This window comes from Ischnura elegans, chromosome 6, assembly GCF_921293095.1.
Source record: "Ischnura elegans chromosome 6, ioIscEleg1.1, whole genome shotgun sequence".
NCBI classification, from domain to species: Eukaryota; Metazoa; Arthropoda; class Insecta; order Odonata; family Coenagrionidae; genus Ischnura; species Ischnura elegans.
In genome coordinates, this window is record NC_060251.1 from 108,752,373 (window position 1) to 108,777,310 (window position 24,938).

General features: G+C 38.0%; 1 protein-coding gene across 4 annotated transcripts in view; it reads left to right on the forward strand.

Annotated features, from left to right (window-relative positions):
• Window positions 1-24,938, forward strand: part of LOC124161496 (cGMP-dependent protein kinase, isozyme 1) — a 494,161-nt gene that overhangs the window by 452,916 nt on the left and 16,307 nt on the right. For all 4 annotated transcript variants that reach the window (XM_046537829.1, XM_046537827.1, XM_046537826.1 and 1 more), the window contains exons 3-4: window positions 20,526-20,800; window positions 22,935-23,077. In XM_046537829.1, the coding sequence (XP_046393785.1) occupies window positions 20,526-20,800; window positions 22,935-23,077 (418 nt within the window). The remainder of the gene's footprint in view (window positions 1-20,525; window positions 20,801-22,934; window positions 23,078-24,938) is intronic.

A 24,938-nucleotide genomic window follows, 5' to 3' on the forward strand; every position in this document is an offset into this window, starting at 1 on the left:
GAGTACTGGCTTTCTACCCAGATGGTCCAGGTTCTTCCCGGAGGTGGCAGAGAATTTTCAGAGGTTGCCCGATTCCTAGTTAAATGCTTAGCCGTCCGTCGGATGGGACGTTAAGCCGTGGTCCCCTTGACGTCTTTCGCTGGGAGTAGGCTAACTCTGACGCCAGGTTCCCTCCACCGTTCTCTCATGGCGCATGACCTCAGCTGTCGGTCGCCTCCTCCAAATGCCAATCCTTACTCGCCTATCAGGCTCTTTTACACTTATTTATAATACACATAATCAGTGCCAACAATTTATTCTCTGGGTGATGCAAATCTCATTCTTTTAATTTTTAGTGCATTTCATACTGTTTTTGGGGATTCGTTTTTTATTTTAATATTTATTTTATTTTCTACATTTTAGCGTTGAATCGCACACTCGATTAAACCAGAGCTCTTAAAGAAATTACGGCTGAAAAATTATATCTAACGCAATAAAAAATATTGAGAAAGTTTGAAATTATTTTTGTAAAAATCTGTGAGAGTCTCTAGTTATTTCTGCCTCCCAATGGTAACAGTATTCACTTTGACAATATTTAGACTGAAAAAAGGTTTTTCATATCATTAATTTATCTCTTTTTAGAGTGTGGGCCAAAGATAGGGTTAGATGGGTCAAAGTAACCCTCAATCTTACGGCACTTAAAATGCTTATTATTCTCGCACTGTTTTACGGACGGTGTCCTACCACATATGAAAATATAGGTAACGCCAAAACTGTGGAGATAACTTTTCATGAGGAATTGATTAATTTTAATTGCTAATTGTATATATGAATCGGCCTTAATAATGCGAGAGGAAGGAATTACAAGAGTAGCCTTGGTATCACTTGGTCAGCCTTACCTCTTATATTCATTCCCTACCCCTCTCCATGCTTTCGGCTATCTCTCCGCGTCCGCTTCAATCCTACACCCGTGGCTGCTATTTCCAGTCCTTCTCCTTGTAATGAGGGCGAGAGATGAGGCTAAAAAGCAGGAACAACGCGCGTGATTTAGTCCCGAGCAGGCAGCGGCGATTCCGAAGCCAGCAAATGCCTTCCGACCGCCTGAATGAGGCCTCTAACCACATTTACGTCTACATACTATCCCGTAAGCCTCCCGAATAAACGAGTATCAGGGATGTTTAGGGCACAAGCCGTTAAACTTGAATAGATTATTAGTTAAGTATTCTACCAGTTAAAGTACCATTTCCATGTAGTACATAAGGAACATTCTGGTAGTCATCCCTTCCTCCTTGTACTTCACTCTTAAATAAACAATAAGACCAAACCCCTTTCATTCCATCTAAAAATCCTATTCTTTTCCTTCCTCTCCTTCGTTTACCCAATATTCTACCCTCAAAAACAGTTTTCAACATCCCCTCCTAACTAAGAACTCGCTACATCCATACCGTCTGTCTCCTCCGTATCTCATCTAAAAGCTGCCTCTCCTCACCCACCATGCCCAGTACATCGTCTTTCCTCCTCCTCTACGTTCACTTCACCTTCTCCATTCTTCGCCCCACCAAAATCTCGAATGCCTCAAGTCTTCTCTTGTCCTCCTTCCTTAGTGTCTACGTCACCGCACCGTAAAGCGCTACGCTCCAGATCAGACTTCACTTACGTTTTCTTTAAACTCTAACATAGCAATCCTCTTATAAGCTCATTCCTGTTCATGGACGCCTCCTTTGATAACGCAATTCTCTTCTTGATTTCCATAGGGCGGTATAAGTTTTCAGAAACGTGGTGCTGAATTTTGGAACCGTCTTCTATGCTATCAGGTTCGTCGGAGAGGATGAAATGAAGGCATTCCCGAGCAGATGGGCGATAGAAAAATAAATATGAAAATGACTGCCAAAAGGATGATAACTCCACAAAATCTCCTTCGCTCAATGCTTTCACCCTGGGCACCTTATATCGAAAAAAGACGGCCAAAACTTACATTTTTATAGCCAGGAAGTTGAAACTTCGCATGATTAATTTCAAAACATTTGTGTATAACATGGCACATTATATTTTGTCATTTGCTTGCGTGCAACTTTGATCCCATATTCACTAGGAATATGGGGTCAAAGTTGCACAATTTTCTCAAAAAATCCCTTCATCGATTTTGTCCGAAAATTACCAAATGCATTGGAAATAATTTATTGCATTAATTTTCCTTGGAAACTTTATGCGGAAACTGTCTTTATATACCGAAAATGTTTGCCAAAAGGTTTTAGTTGTCATCGAAAGTTTTTTTATCGATAGAAAAATATTTATGGTAAGACTAATCTAATAATGCGTATTTATGAAAGCATTTCCAAAAGCGTTTTTTTTTTTGTCAAGTGCCGACTCTTTTTGACTCAAAAATGATTCATATTATGAAAATAAAATAATAGTAATTCCAACATTGTTATTGGAGAAGGAGAGCGTAAACTATATCACACTTTTGGGGGGAAATCAAGGGATAAATATAGGTCATAATATTTCTCATTGCAAAGAGGAAACATACTACAAGAATAATTAAGCGAGAAAATATTGAAATCGTCTTGAACATAATTTCATCTTAGTCTCCATGCGGAACAGGGAGTTCGCTGAAGTTGCGACGCCAACCCGTTTACGTCGACCTACGACGCTGCTGTGGTCACACACCCATGAAGCAGACTCCATGCGAGTGTCGCTAATTTTGGATCCGTTTCATAAAGCGCTGACTCGAGTCTTTTTTCATCTCATTGTCTCTTCACCACCCAAGCCTAGAAGCTGAGTGGGTCAAGTGTATTCACACTCGCTTGTCAAATGCCTGGATGTGTACATGGGTACACAGATGAAGAAGGCTTACTGTCGGTGCCAAAATGATGTGCCGCTATACTCGGAAAATTTTTATCTGGGCTTGTTCTCATGCTAAAGTAATGAATAATAAGTAATTTTAAAGAAAATTTTATTCTGATTAATTTTTTGTTTTGTGAAAATCTTAAAAATGTAGACACGCTATGGTAATGAATGACTCCGTAAATCGTAAAATTAGCCGTTTTGTCAACTTAATGAACTTTGTAACTTATCCCTGTGAAAACTGCGACGTCTACAGCATCTATCTTCCACTATAAGTTAATGTAGATGAATAAAATGTAGATCTTTTACCTAATGTGTGTGAATAAAATGGCAGGTAGGGAGAGTGGGATAATTTGGGATCTGGGGTGATCCCGTGAATTTTTAAGGGTTCTCTATGCATCAGTGAACAATTGCTGCTCAGATATGGTGTTTCTACTTCGCAAATAGCGAGTTATTTGTGCAGCATACTACATCTGCATACTACCCCGCAAGGCGCAGTAGGTGTCAGGCTGGTGTCAGGACAACAGCCGTTTACATATAAAAATAAAATACTCCAACTCAGTTCCGTCTTGCATTTATTAAAGTCCTTCTTTGTGATGTTCCCCGTATCGCTCTGAAATATATATCTACGAGCGTGCTGCGCCAACACCACCTAGTCTAGGTGGTGTTGGCTGCGCCCGCTCCCAGCGGGCTTCCCCCGCTCTTTTCAATTCAGGTCCACAAGGGAATATGCGCGTTTCTAATTTTAAAATGTAGAAATAAAGGCAGGGTCTTATGTACAAATTAAATTGAAATGTTCATGTACAAATTGAGGTCAGAGAACCTCTTTAAACACAATATTGGAAGTAATTACACTATCCTCTGTTAAACGCACATGATGACTCATACTTACGTATCAACAGGAGACTTGAATGTGGAATCAGCCACATTTTGATAAAAGTTATTTAAAGAATGCGAGATATTGTTGCAAATGAACAAATGTATCAGTTTGTGCGCCGTTAACGTCAGGAATATTTACCGGTTTTTGTTTTTTTTTAATTATTTAAAAACCAATTTTCGGAAACAATAGCAATATTTAGGAATTAATATATGTCGTCGCATGTTCTCTGATAAATTCTGTGAATTTTGGTACCTCATTTGTTGAATTTGGTTGCGTATAAGTTGAGAAAAAGGTATCTATACAGTAGAAATAATATAGATGATTCTTAATGAGGCGAGGATATGGAGGTTAATGGATAAGGTGCTCTAAACAAGACGAAGAGGAGCGACGAAGTTCTAGGTGAGGTGCATGGTAGGTGAGGGGAGAAGGCTTCAAAATGAGAGTGTGACAAAGGTTTGGATTGAGCAGGGATAATATTTTAAAAGCCGAGTTAGAAAAAGAATGTTACGCAATTGATGGAGAAGAAGGAAGAGAATAGGATATACAGATAGAATGAAAGGGAGGAGGCCGGATTGTAAATTCAGGACCTTGGAAGCCAAGAGGGATAAGGGCAATTTTTTTAGATAGTAGGGTGGTTTCCTATTATTTTTTTATTGCCTAAATCGAAAGATTATTACTCCTGGAGTACGTATTTCACACTTTTAGATTTTTAAATGACGATACGCATTTTTCACGAGTAAATGAAAAGTGAAAAATTTCAAGCGTGCGAAAACGCGACGGCTAAGTATGAATACTGGGAAAACCCCGTATGACGTCACTCTGGTTCCAGCTACCGCCGTGTGAGGCCACCTTGGTGCGAAGCTATGAGCGCCGATACAGGCTGCTAACAGGTAGCAGAGTACCCTGCTAGCAGGTAGCGCTTGGCTTAAATAAGGATTATTAATGCCTTATCAAACGAAGGAAACTTTCCGAACTTAGAAAATTTTAATAAGTGATTATTTAGAGATGTTTCCCTGAGCTCTGTGACTCATGCATGCATTGGTAATCTCAGACGATGTAAAACTCCTATCTACTCGTATAGAAACTAGGTCCCTGTGACATCACGTGGAGTGGCATCGCATGAACTAGAAAGCTCCATCTTCCATTTAACCCCTGATCAAACTAAAAATTTATGCAGATAAATACATAATCAATATGCTCATGAAATTACGTGCAGAGAAGAAATTTAAAGAAAATTACATGAAGAAATTACATATAGACATAGAAGTTCCATTTTCAATCAACAAACAAAATTATAAGTCAACAAAATTACCATTTACCCAGTGTAAAAAGATGTAAGCAAACGTGGGAAAAACCTAAGGACCTAAACTAGTCGTCCTAATTGGGGAAAAAAAACACCGACAGAAAATGCCCACACAAGAAGGGGGGCGTGAAAAACCTGCCAAAACCTACTTAGAAAGAGCTAATGTAAACCTGGGTATCTACAAATACAAGAAATTACAAGGAAATGTCACCCAGTACGTAGAAAGAAAAAGAAAATTAGATGAAGCCGGAGGAGACAGTCTTTCCTACTGTTCCCATGATGTTACATGTCTCGTTGTTGTTCTCGAAGAAGTTTTACCTGTAGTACCCTTTTGAAGGAGGCGAGTGATGATGATTTACGTAGCGATAAGTCAATGTTGTTCCATTCGCGGCACGCAGTAATAATTAATTATTTATTGAATCTGACTGTCCGGTGGTGAAATCTAGCGATTTGATCGTTGGATTATTCCTCCTCATAGAATAATTCTCTAAAATCGCTGGCACAGAAATGGTTTTCCAGGTTTCGCTGATGGTAGGACCCGCCCACCTTTGTGACGGTGCGGGATTCCTCGTCCCTTCCCTTCCTTCCCTTTCCCGTCCCAGGAGGTGTCTTCGGACTCCCATCGCGGCGGCGCCTCCTTCCTTTTTCCTTCCTGTCCTCCCCCTTCTGCGGTGCAGAGGTGATAAGCTAACGCTTCCAGACCTCGGCCCAGGAGAGTAACCTGGCGATCCCGCTGTGTTTCATATCCACTGTACGGTGGTCAGGTATAACGAGTTTTTCATTTCCTCTCGTATTTGAGTAGTGTACTCTGCTAAGTGTGGTGTATTTGTTTGTAAAATTTGATAGATAAGACCAAGGGTATGCAGCCGGCGTCGTGAACTAGGTTTTAACCATTTGAGGTCGTTAATATAATTGGTAGTATGATCTGATAAATGTAAATTAAATATGAACCTAATGCATGCGTTGAAAGAGACGTAGTATTAAACCCGCATATGCGTTAGCGGCGCGGGTATGCATGCAAAACCGCTTCCTTCGACCGCAAGAGGCCGCAGTCAGCTGTCCGCGAGTCTCTTTCGAAGAATTGGAGCACCTCCCTCTCCCCGTCACCCACGCCACCTGCCACCCCACTCTCTCACTCGCATGCCTTCTATTCCTCGCGTCGCTCGTCGTCTCAATGTGTCGCCCGGCGGCGGCGCCTAAAGAAGGGATTCCGAGGAAAATCTGTCCCGAGGCCGCTTACAAGCCGCGTGCGTCGGACTCCTATGAGCTTCGTGCCCGCGTTTCTGGGTTGCCTCCTCATTATGCCAGGGAGGAGAAACTTTGCGAAGAATGATCATAGGCTTTCCCGGCGTATAGAATTGTGGAAGGTTACACGGGATTTCCACCGGGTCAGGTTCTCCACCTCCATCTCGGCCGACGCGACGTTTCGATAGGCGAGTTGTCCATCGTCTTCAGGGCATGTCGAGTCTTGAAAATCATCCTCCTTATGTATGGATGACGGCGGTATTAACCGGGGCAGGTGTTCTGTGATTGGTCGAGAGCTTCCCGCCTTTTTCCTCGTTCCTCACGAATGCATTCTCACTCACAACTCGCCTATCGAAACGTCGGCCGAGATGGAGTTGGAGAGCCTGACCCAGTGGAAATCCCGTGTAACCTTCCACAATGAAACTTTGTATACGCATTCTAGTTGTCATCATTAAATGTGGTTCATCGGTTTAGGGATTCACCACCTTACGTACGAAATCGTTTCAGGCGTGACGTGTAGAATAAAAAGATAATCAAGACTCATGCAAAGTTTAAGAAAGTTCTTTTTTAACTGATTTTACACATATTCCAGTATGACAATGGCGTCTTATGATATAAAAAAGTTACAATTGTGGTTCTGCAGTGTTCGGCAATACGGGCAGTCCCGCAAGGAGGGTGGAAGCCCCCCTTATGTATCCGCCACTACTTGGAAATACAATATATCCATGATAAAATATAAGCAACAAATAGTAATTTCCACATTTACATGTATTACTCTACTACCGTCCATGGTGTCGACATTCCATGTCATTTTCAAGGTGATAAATCAGAATTAAGTTTTGACTCATCTTTGTAAAGTTAAGCGCCGCTTACCATTACCCTTACCTTATTATTATTAGACGAAAATACCTTGACCCTCAACCACACCCCACTTTTTTTGTCTGTTTTATGTCAAGGTCCTTCATTAGATCACCCAAACTGCTCCCCCTTCAACTCACCTCACGCCATTTCCATATACCCCCTCCTCGTACCTTGGCTCTGGCATAAATACATGTGAGAGTGTCTGATTCATCACCGTAAAAATGACGTACTTAGAGCGTCGAAACCATGGTCGACAGTAAAGTCATGTATTAAAGTGTGGAAATCACTATCGGTGTTTATATTTTTATCATGTGTACACTATCTCGGTGGAAAATACAAAGTTCGGTTTTTAGAAAATAATTTGCAATAAATTATCCGAACAGGGAAACCTTAGCATGAGAGTCCAGTGTCCGTACTTAAATGGAGAACCTTAACGCAGAACCGGGTAAATTAGGACAATAAATTTGGGTGGAGTGGTCAGTGTTGACTTTACGGGAAAATCGGCGTGAAATTTTTGGTACGCGTAAGGTCCTAGGCAGTGGCGTAACTAGGGGGGGGGGGGTGAGGGGATAGATAGCAAACCCCCGCAAAGCCTCGTCGAAATAAAATAATTATTTAAAACTATTGCCTAGTTTTGACGTGTGATAACTCCATCTGCTTAACACTAGAAGGACTGAAGTTCCGCGCTACCTAGAAGGACAGCTAGGGGTCATTTGACCCCTAATAAAATTTCGAATAAAATTTCGTCTCATTTTCATTCAATATTCAGTTCTATCGTATAAATTGTTAAATTATTGCATTTAAAACACTTTTTAGCATTATTAAATGTTATTTCCAATGTCAAGAGTTCATAAAAATTATTTAAAGTGAAATCTTTAGTGCCAAAATGATGTAAATTGTATTTCCAGGCATGTCATCTTTCAAAAGTTTTCCCGAACCCGGGGGGAGTCGACCCCCCAGGCCATCTCATCCCCCCAAAGCATATTCCTAGTTACTCAAATCGTCCTAGGCACTTGTTTCATGCGCTTTTCTCCCTGTATTGTTAACTTAAACATTTTAATCATGGCGGAACACATTTCGGAATGAAAAATAACACTAATATAATGTGGAAAGGAGAAGTAATAGTTTGGAAAAGGTATTGAAGCAGCTCAGAAACATCTCCCCTCCATTTAATCCGGTTAAAAATACAATCAAATACATTATCAGTGGATTTAAGGCTCCTGGAATTTTTCCTCTGGATCGTGGTGTATTCACAAACGACGACTTTATACCACCATATGTTAGGAATCGGCCCCTTCAACGGAAGATATCTGTCCTTGTTCTTGAAAGGAGTTATATTTTGAAATTGAATTAAAACCAACTACATTAATTTGCTTTATGCAACATTTTCATTTACTTTCAAATTTAATAAAAATAATACAAATTAATTTCAGTTTTCACGAGCGTCGTTGCTGTTCCCTCCAATCTAACTTGTGTTCCTTGTTGCAATTGGTAGTGCTCCGCGGTACATGAACATGATGTACCAAGAAACAATTGCAAAGACTTTTAGAAGTTCTAATTAGATCCAATAATAGTTGAAGTACAAGAATAAAATTGGAAACTTATGTGAGGTAATCCTGATGGATTGAATTGCTACTATTAGACTGAATCTTCAGTTAATATATTGTGATTTATACAAAAGAGTTGAAAAAGGGTACCGTGATACAACACTCTCCCCTACTTATATACGTCCATGATATGTTTGATGTTATACAGACTACAATAAGAAGCTTGCGATGTTGCTGCTGCTAAGACCGATCCTACGTCTACGCTGAAAGTCATCATGCAATATTGAAGTTAGGAAGAATGTTATTGATTGTAATAATTGTGATACAGATGATAATTTATTCATGAGCGGTTTCGTAGCGACGCATTATGCAACTCGAATATGATGGAAAATTCATTTGACTCGACGTATCATATCGCCCTCAATTCAGTTTGGTTCATCCAATCCACCTATTTACAATTTTTTTTTTTCACTATGGAAGATGCGAACGCTATTTTCTACTTTTTCCACTAACGTACTTGAGGCGTGTGTGACAAAATCTCGAAACTTGAGTTAGGGTTTTTTTTTTAATTTTCCAGTCTGATATTCATAAAATGATGCGATTTATGCGAAGGTAATAATACACCAACAATTATAAAGAGGTCGTTTTCTTATATTTCTGATGCCTCCAAGGTGATATTTCAGGTGTGAGAGGAATTATAATGAGGTATATACTCAACTCGAATGTGATTAGAAAGCTCACTTGACTTACCCAACCTTGTCACCCCTATTTCATTTTGGTTCATCCCATAAACCCTCTTACGATTTTTTAAAGCTTTTTTTATGCTTCTTGCAGTCAGAATTGCCTCGGGAAGAGTGATTGATGGTCAGGCATGGCTGCAAAGTAAGAACCATCCCTTCGCACCGGCTCCCATCAATCTTATCGTAGCATTCACGTTTTTTCCCCTAATTTTTCATTAACAGCTCTTGAATCCCAAAATTTTAATGCCTCGGAGCGTATTTCGGTCGCTTATGGAGGTCATTTCCGGGAAATGTTCCTCACTAACCCCTGTGCAGGATATTCCTGTCCTCTCTCTCAAAGGGCACTCTTTTCAATACATTTGGACGATTAAATTTTTATGCCAATGTGCACAGGTTTAGGGTTGCCGAATATAATTTTTAATTTAAAACTTGTTAAAAAAAAGACATTTGATATCCAAGAGGAGAGGTCAAGGGGCAATAATAAATGGCATGGTATCTCCTTCTATATTTCCTAAGAGAGCGAAATATAAGCTGCGATATTAATACAAGTGATGTAATAGACTGACTGATTTTTTGTCGCCTAATCATCCTTCGTTTTTTTCTTGATTTTCCTTGCAAATATCACTCAATACTGACTCGCGGTGTAAGACAATACTTAGTGACAATGCTTATTTACAAATAAATCAAGAAAAAACTGAAGGATGATTAGGCAACTGGAAGATCAACCTATTAAACTATTGCATTGTGGAAGATTGGGTCTTTCGTCATGTTGCATAAAAAATGAAATTCGATTTTTAAGCCAACATTGAGTGTAATTCTGAGTTATGACGAGCCTGTTACCCGTTGTTACTAAAACCAACCAAGACTCCAGGGCAGACTCGACGTAGATATTAAAGAGAGTGATTGATTAGTATATGTATTGCAGGTTGCCAACTACTTTTATCTACGCATTGATAAGAATTCTGATATGATCCCATAATAATTCTTGAATTTATTAATTCCATTTCCCAAGTATAGAAGGTGGTATTTACAATTGTTGGGTTTACAGTCGGTGAAGCATGTTAAACGTCAAAACTCTTGAAGCAAGAATAATGTATCCGAGATGAAGTCGACAGGAATATGAAGTTACCACCAAAATTGTTGATCATTTTTTGCATCATCCACTCGGAATAGGAACACGTATGTGACAACAATTATAAATAACTAAAAATATCGTCATAATGACAGGATAATGTAGGAAGAAGTACTGTAGAATTTATTTCTAAGAACCTGGGAGTCTAACCAATATTTTAGGTATACTGCATCCATTTCTTTTGTTGCGGTGTGAGACTCCTAGGTTTTTAATAGTAGTGAAGAACAATAATATAATATGAACAATACTATTAGTATTTTTATACTGTTTAAGATAACTCTTTTGGTTCATAATTTAGCCGAAGTGGCGTTGGGAATCCATTCTATTTTCTTATGACGAAACACGATTTCAATGGCATAAGTAACCCCTCATGAATCCAGGACCGAAAATACCAATCAGATACGCATTTTTTAAATCAAGAGAAAAATGGATTGTGTTGACATTAAAATTATCAAGGCCCTCAATTATCGAGTAAAACTAATCGTCGTTGAAAATAAAATTACAGAAATTAAAAAAAAACTCATTAAATGTTTTACCCATGAAACGGTGAAAAGTGCGCACCAGAGTTCTTTTTTACTTGATATTTTTTCTTCATACTGGCAGAAATAGGTTCAAAGTTAGTTGTCGCGAAAGAATCTCCTTATGACTAAACTCACTTGGAATCTCATGAAAACCTCATCCATCGTCTTTCATCATCAATTGCGAAGGTACATTTTCGGTTTATAGCTTGAAGTCCAGAGCTGAAATTGAACATCTGAAATAAAGGGTGATCAATTGATTTTTTACAGAAATATACTATAGGTTGTATTACTTATGTGGCGATTTACTTCTTCTTTGGATTGTTGTGTAAAATTTTATATTGCTGTCAGCTTTTATTTCACGTGTCCTGAAGAAGCAAATCCTGTATTTTTGTGCTTCAATAAATCTGTTATTCGAAAATTTTAGTTAATTTTTCAATAAATTCATAAATATTGTCAGTTATGATGGATATAGCATAATTTCGAAACGAAATTATTTTAAATTTTGTACATTCTATTTTAAACTTCTCAAGGCATAAGTTTTTGATTTTTATGTATTCACCTCCCGCTTGTACTTAGGATTCCTGAACCTAAGTGTGTGAGAAATGCAAAACGACTCTTTCAATTCTTAAATATTTGCTTAGTTTGAGGCGCAGAAATTTTTCTTAATCTTTGCGTTAAAACATAATTTTTATAGAGTCGAATATATTTCATCATCATCATCACTGGTCAACAATCCTAGGATTGGTTTGACGCAGCTCTCCACTCAGTACTCCTATCACCTAATCTTTTCGCACCTACGTATTTCTTCTCTTTCACATCCTTCTTCACTTGTTCCATATATTTTGTTCGAGGTATTCCTTTTCCGTTCTTGCCTTCCACTTGTCCCTCGACGATTGTCTTCATCAGGCCATCATGTCTCAAGATGTGGCCTATAAGGTTGTTCCGTCTTCTTGTTAAGGTTTTCATGAGGCTTCTCTTCTCTCCTACCCTTCTAAGGACTTCCTCGTTACTAACTCGGTCGATCCATTTGATCTTCATCATTCTTCTGTAGCACCACATTTCGAAGGCCTCTATCCTTGCTTTCTCCGCTGCGGTCATTGTCCATGCCTCACTTCCGTGTAGGAGCATACTCCAGATGTAGGTTCTTATAAATTGTTTCTTTACTTCCATATTTAAGTTTCCCGCTGTAAGCAGGTCTCTCTTTTGGTGGAATGCTCTCTTCGCCTTAACTATTCTGCTGATAATTTCTTTCTTGCTTCTCCCGAAACTACGAATATATTTACTTCTCTTTTTTAATCGAGTATTATCCCCAAAAATCCTAGAGTTTATAATTTTTCATGCTCCTAACCACATAAACGACTGAAATTTTGCGTGAAATTTGTTCATTTCTATTAGATTATTTGACTATGCTTAATAGCAGATGCCGAGAAATCGAGGGTGGAGGCATTATGAATATGGAGCTACAGAAGAATGATGAAAATCAAATTAGTCGGCGAATTGATCAATTAGGAAATCCTAAGTGGAGAAGGAAAGGAAAGAAGTCCTTTTATCTGTTTCAAAGATAATAACAAATTCATTAAAATCTTTCTGTAAGAGAACAGAGAATTTATGCAACAGCCAGGAGCAAATCACCCTCCCAAACATGGGCGTACCCAGCAAGGGGCAAAGATCGCAAAAGTCTTTAAAGAAAATCAGAACTGAATGGAAACGAAAGTATTCAACAAATTTTCTTTGAACCCACGAAAAATGATATGCATAATTAGTATAAGATTTGTCACTAAAATAAAAATATTTTTTCAAGGAAATAAAATTATAAACTAATAAAGCGCTGTTATAATTTTTTTTAAATGTGTCTCATTCACCTTTTCCATGCTAAAATGTCACAACTTGGCTTGCCCCCCTCTAGACCATGCCCACCCCCCCAGTTACGCCCGTGGGGCACGCCCTTGCTCCCAAAGGAACATTACAAAAAAAGAGTTATTTCGCACTGTAGGTATGCGGTTCACTTCAAGTGAAGCCTGAAAAGTTGATATATATTTGTACTGTATTATTAAACACGTGACATCCGCAGCTTCAACGCTGAATTGGCTGAGTTTTTTTTTTTATCGGAATTTCCATTTCAAACGGATATGAATGGGATATAACTCTCAAGGGTCGTGTCTTTGTCGCGTGGCGAACTGGCCCGCGAGCCAACACCACGTGACACGTCGAAGTCCGCCGAGGTAAATAATCCGCAAGGACGTTTGGGAAGGGGGTTGGGGGAGGGGGCAGCGTCCCCTACTGAGCATCCCCCTCCACTATTTCCCCTCCCCGCCAATCGTATCACCCGAGGCCATTACGTAAAGAGCGGCGACCCGGACCTACGACAACGTGCGATTCTCCCTAAAAACCTTGTGCGCGCCGCGCCCGGAGGAAATCCGTAGGGATATATGTTTAGATACATATTTATACACGCCGCCTTGCCCTACGTCTTTACTTCTTCTACTTTTAGCAAATTGTATGATTGTACTAAATGTGTAACAATTTATAAGAACCTACTTTTGGAGTATGCTCCTATACGGAAGTGAGGCATGGACAATGACCGCAGCGGAGAAAGCAAGGATAGAGGCCTTCGAAATGTGGTGCTACAGAAGAATGATGAAGATCAAATTGATCGACCGAGTTAGTAACGAGGAAGTCCTAAGAAGGGTAGGAGAGAAGAGAAGCCTCATGAAAACCTTAACAAGAAGACGGAACAACCTTATAGGCCACATCTTGAGACATGATGGCCTGATGAAGACAACCGCCGAGGGACAAGTGGAAGGCAAGAACGGAAAAGGAATACCTCGAGCAAAATATATGGAACAAGCAAAGAGAGATGTGAAAGAGAAGAAATACCTACGTAGGTGCGAAAAGATTAGCTGATAGGAGAACTGAGTGGAGAGCTGCGTCAAACCAATCCTAGGATTGTTGACCAGAGATGATGCCTAAATGTGTATTGCCCAAGACAAAAGGGAAAAAAAACTAAAAAATGAAAATTAAATTTAAAAAAAGAAAAGAAAAATTTCATTGCTTCTTGCAATAAAAAATAATACCTAGAGTTTCTGCTATCACAAACAATACACTACACCCACAACACAAACAAATGCGCACAAGAAAAGTTGTTCTGAGATCTGGCTGGTTGTGGTAGAAATGGTTTAAGCTCCTTCGACGCACTATAATCTCAAGCGGAGTCATCGATTTTTGGAGAATACATAAATAGGACGGATTACTGTTCCTTCGGAGGGCGAAAATCAAGCTCATTCTCAAATTCAAGGTTAGATGATCCTATACAGTTTATTTCCAGTTGTTTTTTTAATATACACAAATGAAAATATGATTTTGTTATAATTGGCGCTGATGCTAGATCACATGAAAAACATACCATTCGTTTTCAGTTGAAATCTAGTTTTGCCGGAATTTCACTTGGAAGGTTTTGGAATCGCCATGGTATTGGAATCATAAATGGCTAAGGAGCTTCGAAGGAGGAAATCCGAAGGGATATATATGCATAGATATGTATTTATACACGTCGTCTTTTCCTATATCTTTCCTTTTTCTAGTTTCATCAAATTTTATGAATGTGCTTATTGTTAATTGTCAATGAAAATGGAATGGAAAAAGGTAAATTTTCACGACGAAATTTTAAAAAAACTTCAAAATGAAAGTCAACAATCATAAGATTGGTTTGACGCAGCTCTCCATTCCTCTCTCCTATCCGCTAACCTTTCCATAGCGACGTATTTATTCTCTTCTACATCCTTTATAGCCTGTCCTATGTAACTCATTTGGGACTGTCCCTTACCCTTCTGCCTTTTCACCAGTCCCTCTTCGCAGTGGCGTAACTAGGAATATGCTTTGGTGGGGATGGGTGGTCTGCGGTGGCGACCTCCCCCAGGCAACCTGGGGTCTTGGAAAATTTTTGAAAAATGACAAGCCTGGATATACATTTTACATCATTTTGGCACTAACAATTAAACTTTTAGCTGATGCAGTTATTATACAGGGCGTCCCATTTATCTTGACCTCCCGAAATAACTTTTCGTCCAGATGTAAATTCAAAAAGTGTCAAGCAAATGTCCTTTAGCCGTCAGGGGGACATTAATTAGCATTATTGCCTTCCTTGTAGCTTTGTTATTAACAAAGATATAAACAGCGGTATGTCTTTTTAAAATGGCACCCTATATTTTTTATTCGGCAATTCATTTCCTCTCCTGAAGACTTATTCAAAAATGTAGCACAGTGGACCATTAACATAAACACAGTGTTATGAAAAATGACTGACTCAATAGTGCTTATTACAGGTACGCGGGTATTGGAACTACTCCACTTGCTTACTGATTTGACGTTAACAAATGACAGCATAGTAAAATGCACACCAGTCATTCATAAAAAATATAGGGTGCCATTTAAGAAAGACATACCGCTGTTCATATCTTTGTTAATAACAAAGCTACAAGGAAGGCAATCTTGCCGATTAATGTCCCCCTGACGGCTAATGAACATTTGCTTGAGACATTTTTGAATTTGCATCTGGACAAAAAGTTACTTCGGGTGGTCAAGATAAATGGGACACCCTGTATGTAAAAGCTAGACAATAGCTTTAAATATTTTTTTTATTTCTCTGAGGTTTTGGGGGGGGGGGATCTATCCCCTCATCCTCCCTCCATACTTACGCCACTGCCTCTACGATTGTTTACAATCAGGCAATCATGCTTCATGATGTGGCCAGCTAAGTTGCCCCGTATTTTCCTTAAGATTTTTAGAATACTTCTCTTTTCTCCCACTTAAAGGAACATATTGGCAAGGAAATTTGATTTTAACTTACAGTATAATTAATTGCTCTGCATGTTTCGCCATTTTTGCGTCAAGAAAAGTTTCGTCAGATAATATTGGTTCCGATAAATTCTGGGAAATGCTGAAATGCGGCGCGCTAATGTGCAATATTTGTGAGAAAAGTACAGTATAATTGCTTACGTAATTAAGACATTTATGAATGCATGAACTGGCGTCCATTATTATTTTTACATTGGCGTAATGCCAGTTAAATCATTTTTTTGTGACAAGTGGGTCTCGTATCACCTTTCAAGATACTGAGGTTGCAGCATCACAAGGATATTCACTGTTTGAAGTAGCTTTTGTTCCGTTTATTGAAGCCACCGTCACAGGTTTTGATATCAAAAATTGATTTCATTCGCTGAACTCTAAACAATGGAACACTAATCGCCAAAGTGAAGTCAAGAGTTTGCGCATCCGGCCATCTTGAGAAAGACCTCTACAGTTTCCTTAAATTTAAAATTAAATTTGAGTGTTGGAGTTTTGTCGACTTTTCCATTTATTTATTAATCATCATCAGGGCTTGAAATTAAAATGAGAATATAATTTCTATACATAAACGTAATAAATGGTGGCAAGAATGTTTTTCACGATGTAGTAATCAAAAAAAGAAGCATTCATTAGTAAATTAATTAAATCAAGAGACCATAATTTTTACATAGCTTTTTGAAATTTTTATTGATGATAACTCAGCTAATTTAATTCATGGTCAGTTATAGTTAGTAAAATAATAATAAATTTTGCTTACATTTTCCGTCTGATCTTTTATTACTTCCATTTTTTATTTAGAAATACATGCCATTTCTTAAAATAATCTTTTTGTCAAATTATTTTCAGTATCTAAAATTTTGCATTCTCAAAGTCGAAAGATTGCCTACCGCGCTAAACTGTCAGGTAATGTAAATTATCTCAATTAAAGTTCAGTTAGCAACATTTCTAACCTTAACAATAGCCAATTTTAATCGTTCTTCTCACAGCATTTCTATCGACGATTCCTTCCATGGAAAATATTTGCCTATTCTACAGTGTTCGTGATGCGGAGGTGCTCGAAGTGGCCGAGAAATGGAAGAGCCAGGCGCGGAGGGAGGCCTCTGTTGGCCGACACCCAAAACATCATCATTATTTTTTTCCGAAATCGAGTCGGCACCTACGCGTCGTCACACTCCATAGAAAGTTTATTTACGTCCCGGAATACCCATTCCTAAATCTTTCGTTGGAAGGAAAATACGCCACACTGAATAAAGTCAGGTCGCTGATTAACTGGTTCATTCCGGGAATTTTTTGGACCCTATCCGCTGGCTACCTTTCAATTAATTAAACGTGTTTTTAAATACTACTTTTGACTCGATCATTTCTTTTCATCTGGCGCCGTCTGTAACTGGCATCGCGCCACATTTTTCTCTTTCAATGGCTTGCAAAGTCCCAATAAATACGCTCATGTTAGACTTCAAAATCTCCTTGTCCCAATTAACGGTACACATTACGATGTTAGCGAAAGGTGTGTAAGAACTTCTTATTCATTGGCCCTTCTTTGCCGTTCTCTCCTTTAAGCCATTTTCTGGAAATGAATATGACAAAGGTGACGTATTTATCCGTTGTTAGGTCACTTACTGTTGAGCTTAGGATTGCCAATTCCCGCCATACACAAATCAAAGAGGTCTACGAATAGGCGGAATATTCGGTCGCCATATTCATATTAGTACTTTTTAAATATTGATTTCAATGAAAACAATTTAAAGAAATTTGGAAATATGTCCACAGAGGTCACTGTAATAAAATGTTGGTTTACTTTCAAATTATTGGTCACCAACATCCCCAAAAATAGTGGCGCGCAATTCACGTAGCATTACGAAACAGATTCAATCTCATAATTGCACAATTCTTCTTGCATTAGTTTTGGCGATATAATTGCATGTCATTTTGAAGGGGTTAATTTATTTGAACGGCATGATCGGATTTGATGCTTTATTATCTGAGGAAGAGTTGAGGCCTTTAATTATTCGCCGTGATTACAAGTATGGAAAGGGTTTTCAGATTTTAGGGAAATCAGAGTGATCAGGGAAAAGTCAGGGAATCTTGACAATGGCATCAGGAAAAATTTCTATCGCGACCCACGAATCAAAATATCCGCCGCACTGTCTTCTAGCTGAGAGCTTGCGTCTTTGACACAGGAATGTTATAAACAACTTGAGATGCGGTCAGTTTGCCTTTGGAAATTTGTATTATACCAATTAATTTTTTAATTACTTAATTTTGAAAAGTAAATGATGTTGCTGAATCTCATCTGTTCATTTAAAAGGCTATATTTTGATAGATCAATTTAAATTTGGCACCATAACTTTTTTTAGTTTCATTAAACTGAAATTAAGTTCACAAGTTGCTGTTTTTCTGTGTTCTTTCTAGCAAGACACGTTTTTTGTATAAATATACTTCGTTAAAATTTGGTTATTTATTGACTCATACTCTACAAAATGGTGATGAGGTGACTGAAAAGAGAGTCTGAAAGAGGTGGCGGAAATTAAGACATTTGTGAAAGAAATGTCAGGGAAAAGTCAGAAAATTTCAATCCAGAGTCAATGGTGTCATGGTGCTGGAACGCGTTGGAACACCGTTCCGGAACTGGATTACCAAAGACATACTTAAAGGTCAAAAATCGTTCTCATCAATTTTATTGCCACCAAATTTCTAATACATACATTCGCAACCAAAACAAAAATTTTGTAATAAAATGTAAACAATAACTTGTAATAAAAAAATCAATAATATTTCACTCCTAAAAAAGTTAAGGAAAGTGCGTTCCGGCACTGCTAATTTTGCCATGACGTCACTGTCCAGATTGTTGTAAAGACACTTTTTGAGATACGGATTAATGCTGTATTTAAATTTTTCAAAGTCTATTACGATAATAAATAACATACGCCACTGGTTAATTTAGCGTTTCTATCGGTAAGGTTTCTAACATATTCTACCGGTACATGGAGCGTTTTGCGAACTAGCTAAGCCAGCCCGGATTGGACCTATCTCTTCAATTCATAATAAAGACTACTCCATTTTATTCTGTCGATAAATCCTATTTCTCCTTTCCCTCCAACACTGCTTTCATCATCCCCTCCCCGCTCAGCACTCCCTCCATCCATACCTTCTGCCTTATCCGTATCTCCTCTGGAAGTTTCCTCGCCCACCACGTCTAGCACTGTCCATTTACCTGAGTGAGTTACCAAGGAATTGCTTAAGGCCAAATGGCGTAATTAAAAATACATTTCAGTGCTTTTATTACGGTTGTTATTAATGGTGGGAAACTCAAGAAAGCGACTCTCGCTATAATAATTGCATTAACCTCAACTATATCCAACTCAGGATCATCACATGGAAAAAATTGAAAAAATAGAAAACGAGTGAAATGTTAAAAATACAATAAAAACTTACGAGGTAAAAAATCACAATTAAACTCGCAATCACAATTTTCTATAAATAATCAAAAGTATTGAGAAAGTGGTTTCAACTGTTGGTACAATCGTCGTTTCTCTTCATCGGCATGATTCATGGGCGTGCCCAGCGGGGGGGCATCTGCCCACCCTCCCCCCCGTAGAAGCCAAAAATAAATTTAGTTTAAAACTAAAGTTATGAACAAATTTTCCTTTTGGAGAAAAATGATATTAGCATAAGGCATGGAACTAAAATAAAAATCATTATTTTTTCGAGCAAATTATTATAAAACTAATAACTAGGGTAGTTTCCTTCATCAAAGAAAACGAAAGGCATTGATTGCGATTCGTTACACACCATTAGTGTATTCATAGTATACAAATTATTTGGTTTTAGAAATACCGGTTTAGACGAATGGGAATGGTCAATTTTGTCCTCGTTTGAAAAAGGCCTGTTTGGCGCCCATGCGATGCCAGTCCACGTGACGTCACAGGGACCTAGTTTTTACACGAAAGGATAGGAGTTTTACATCGTCTGAGATTACCAATGCATGCATGAGGCACAGAGCTTAGGGAAACATGTCTTAATAATAACGCATCAAAACTGGCTAAGGTCGGAAAGTTTTCTTCGTTTGATAAGGTATTAATAATCCTTATTTAAGCCAAGGGTACTCTGCTACCTGCCAGCATCCTGCGTCGTAACAGCGCTCAAAGGCTCGCCCCAAGGTCACCTCACTTGCGGCAACGGGAACCAGAACGACGTCACTCGGACTTTTCCCATCATTCATACTTAGCCGTCGCGTTTTCGCGCGCTTGAAAATATTCTCTTTTCATTTAATTTCGAAAAATAGATATCGTCATTTAAAAATCTAAAAGCGTGAAATACGTACTACAGGAGTAATAATCTTTCGATTTAGGCAATAAAAAATAATAGGAAACCACCCTATTGCTGTCATAATTTCCTTAAAAATTTGGTTTCATCCACCTTTTCTGTGCAAATAAGTTACAACTTGAACGACCACAGCTAATTTTGCCCCCTCCCCCCCTAATTTTGATTCTGGGTACGCCCATGGCGTGATTCCATCACCATTGACAATAAAAAAAATTGTTGAACAAGCCCTACCGACACACATTTATTTCCGAATAGTGTCAACCGATTTATTGACCGTCTTTTTTTTCCCGTTTGGTTTGCAGAGCGTCCTCCAGCAGGCCACCAGCTTCTCTCCCGATGGCTCCGCCCAGTGGTCTGCGACCCTCGGGAGGCTTTCGCCGCTCCCAGGGGACGTGCTCTCCTCCATCCACGATTCGCACGGCATGCCGGGACAGCAGCCGGCGTCCAGCAGCGACAACAGCCTCAGTCCACCGGGGGGCGGCGTGGGCGCCAAGAAACAGGGTGTCTCCGGCGAGAGCTCGGACGTCGGTCAAACCTCCGAAGACATTGTCATCACGCACGTGGAAAAGGATTACAGGTGGGTAGGGGCAGGGCTGGAACTAGGAGTTTTGTCAGGGAGGGCAAAAGGTCAGTTCGTAGCCCCCTTCCCGAATATTAAAATGTAATATCCGTAAGCTATTTTTTTTAAATGCGGGAGTTGAAATTACGCAGCAAATTTTTGTTATTAACACATTTATGCCCACTAATTTTTTTGCATGAAATTTTTACTTTATTTACATTTTTCAAACTTATTATTCCTCTGGACAACAGAGAAAATATTGGAAAAAATCCTGAAGCATATGTTTAAAAATTTTGACGGGTCGTTTTCGACCCACTTGGCATTGGTGAGCACATTTAGGATATTCACTATTGGATCGTTTTCTAATAGGCTCTTCAGAGTAATTGAGGTGCAACTGCTTTATGATTTCCAATTTGTTGTGTTTTGTTTTTTAGTGAAATTTTATTTAACTTACATTATTTTGGGACAATGTGTTAAAATAAATAAAAAAAATTAAGACACTATTCATATAAAATAATTGTTTATTTCCTTCAAAGTTTTAACAGTCAGAGATATTTTTATGGTACTCGTCAAAGCACTTATCGTACAAAGGAATGCAACATTTATGGCATGATTTTACTGTTTTACTACCGCATAAAACGCATCTCCTTCTTGTTTGATTTGTGAGAATGATATGGCGCTGTCCACTCGTTCTGATTATATCTGGAGGTGCAAACTTGCTCGTTGGTCCTGCTCTTTGTGGTGGAATACCATATTTCTTCAATAATGATATTACAATTTCTCTTCTGAATGCTAAATTGTCCAGTTTCATACCATAAGTCCTGCTGAGACACCATGCATTACTCATACTCAAGTTTTATTATTATTATTGTTTAATTATAATGAATTAAGAATTATTGTTAAAGACTTTAATTAGAAATATTAAATTAACTTTTCAAATTTTTCCGCCCTTTGAAATCTTCCACACGGGGCATGTGCCCCCTATGCCCAGTCCTAGTTTCGGGCCTTGGTGGGGGTTACGGCTTCTTCAATTTTCCTTAATATTACTCTTAATCCTGACCAGTGGCGGATTAAGACAGGGGTGACCAACCCCTCCTCCTTGGCAAATTCTGGAAAAATTGAATTTATGGTAATTTTTACGATGACTCTTCACAGTAAGTTTTTATTTCACGAGCTTAACAAGTACTTTTTTTTAATAAATTATGAATACTTACTTGTCTATGCATATCAGACCTCAGAGGCCTTCACATTGTGAGGTATTGCATACCACCGAGGCGCCACTGAATATTTTTTTGCAAATGGAAGTCCTGTATTATGTTCTATTTTCTTTCAGTCGTAAACCTTGGGCATAAGTAAACTCCACATATTCCACATATGCTGAAATAATCCGGAATTGATTGTAAATTAGATTTTTATAGATGCTGTACATATTTTTTTTCTGATGGACTCAAATACACTATCATTTCGCTTTATTATTTTACTGCATATTTCAATGAACTATGGTTTGTTGTGCCTCATATTGTAATACCATATCGCAATAAGGCCCCGTCAAACTTTTGATACACATTTTTTTTCAAATGAATGGGTTGGATGTGTTTCCATAGAAAAACCATTACCATCAAAAATGTTTTGCACAATCTTTTACTATTTTACATATTTAGCTACTTTTATTTTTATCAGTACATATAGTATTTTAGAGAAGTGCGGTTTTAAGGTCCCTCTTTGAATAATTTTTCCCAAAAGCTTGAAAATCCATCAGTCCTGCATGCATGACATTGTCAGAAACTGAGAATGGCAATTACAAATGATGAGGTGCATAATTCAACTGAAGTATGCCTGCACTAGCCACGGTGATAACCTTACAGAGTCTCCCACAATGCAAAAACTGAGTGAACATTCTACAGAGAAAAAATCATTTACCTTGACCAGGATTTCAACCTGAATTCTGACTGATTGTGAGTGCTTTAGCCAGTTACCAGGGCGTCTTTTCCCTCTGAGGGGGATCCGGGTTCAAATCCCGGTGAAGGCGAATGATTTTTTCTCTGTTGAATTTTTGCATGATATGGTGCATGTTCAGATATTTTAATGAAACTTAACCTATTTTAGTGCCTATTCATATTAATCACAAGTCCTTGATCCTTTTACTTCGCAGATCAAAGCAGCTCATCAAAAACGCCATCATGGATAATGATTTCCTCAAGAAATTGGATACAAGTCAAGTGCTTGAAGTTGTGGAATCTATGTACTCTAAAGAATTTGAGAAGGGTAGCTACGTCATCAGAGAAGGGGAAGCAGGTAAGTTCATTTCACAAATTTAGGACATTCAAACATTTGTTGTTTCAACTGTAAACATTACATTCAAAGCCTTTAGGATCCATAGAAACCAAACAATCACCAAATAATTATCATAATTATAGCTTTATTTATGAAATACAGCTGCATGTCAACATTAAAAAAAAGAGACTTCAAAAATACGATTACAAATCAGCTATGTCTAACCTGGAACTCCTAAGGTGGAGGTGAGGTCCTTTCAGGATAATTTAAAATCTGAATACATAATGCTCTATACTTGAATGTGTAATTTTTAATCATTCTAAGACCATTTTAGCCTCTCTCAGATGTATACCTAATTATAGTTTTTCAATGACACAATTCCATTCTATTCATGATTAGGGATTTTTTCGCATAGCCTTCTTTTTTTCAATCTTTAGGTATATTAACATAGAGTAAGTATACTCTATGGTAATAATCAAATGTGCCATTCGTGAAGTGGGGTGTTGATTTTTCTCATCTTTTATTGACCAAATATTTATTACTGTCACGTTGTTCTTCTGTAAGTTCATCCTATAGAAATACGTTTTAAAGTAATTTCAAATATTTATAATAATAATAATTAAAATGATTTAAAATAAAAATAATTATGTATTTTGTTGACTCTTACTCTTCAGAAATCTTATGTAACGATGAAAAAGGGAGTGAAAAAGTCAGAGGAAATTAACCTAATGTCTATATAAGAATATTATCATTTGCTTACCCAGAGGACACAATGCATCATGATACAATCAAAATAAGTATAAGTACTACATACATAGGGCACGTCTAAAAGAAAACACTTCATAAAAGAAATGTTAAAATTCACACTACAGATATTTTTTTCCACTATAAAAACAGTTCCCTAGTAAGTACTCTTGAGATTGTCTTAATAAAAAGATTTAAACTTTCTATATTTTTATTGGATGTAGGTAAGTTGTTGTACAAATCTGTACACATGAACTCCGAACCTTTGATACCTGAATAGGTTTGATAATTTAACATAGTGAAGGAATTTATGAGGTACTACCTCGACTGCACTAATGAAAACAAATATTTTTTGCAATTGTCATTAAATAAGGTTTTGTTTTTAGGGTCCCATCCACTGAGGTTGGTAAGCAAAATTAGGTCACACAGAATGTAATATTGAGCAATCTTTTGCACCATTTTCATTTAACCAATGTGATTCAAATTCAATTATAGCATTCCCTCGTTAATAACTCAAAAAGTATAATGATGGCAAAATCATAACCGTGCAATTTTTTGACAGAAATTTAATAGAAAGCCTATTTTTCAGTCATCACTCGATAAAGTATGTATACATATTTGTTTAAAAGAGCAAATCTCTAAATTCCCATGAAAAGGACATATGCTTAATTTTTTGGACTGGTCCAAACTCCTAACTCACATATTATGTTGGCACACACCTAGGAGCCTGCAAGACAGAAATATAAAAATTCACCAATTCATTTTAAAAGATAATGAAAGTTATAAAATATGATTTTAGCAGAGCAGGTGATCACAAAATTCCAAGGGTACGTCCTCTATTCCCCTAGATGGTATTGATCTTGACATACCCTCAAGCTGGATTCAAGATAGGCATATCAAAAATATTGGAAATTAATATTGAAAATTGTCACGACATTTGGAATTATTTGGAATATTTAATCTGGAATCCACCGCCAATAGATGAATAGGATGGGGGACAATCTTTGGGGGCTTCAGCTACTCCCCTCGCCCCTAAATTCTTTTCCTTTGCGACAATACTACATGCAATACATCTGCTGAGGAGATGACTAGCCCACAGTTATCCATTCTCTAACACTTGTGATTCGATTTGCGTATA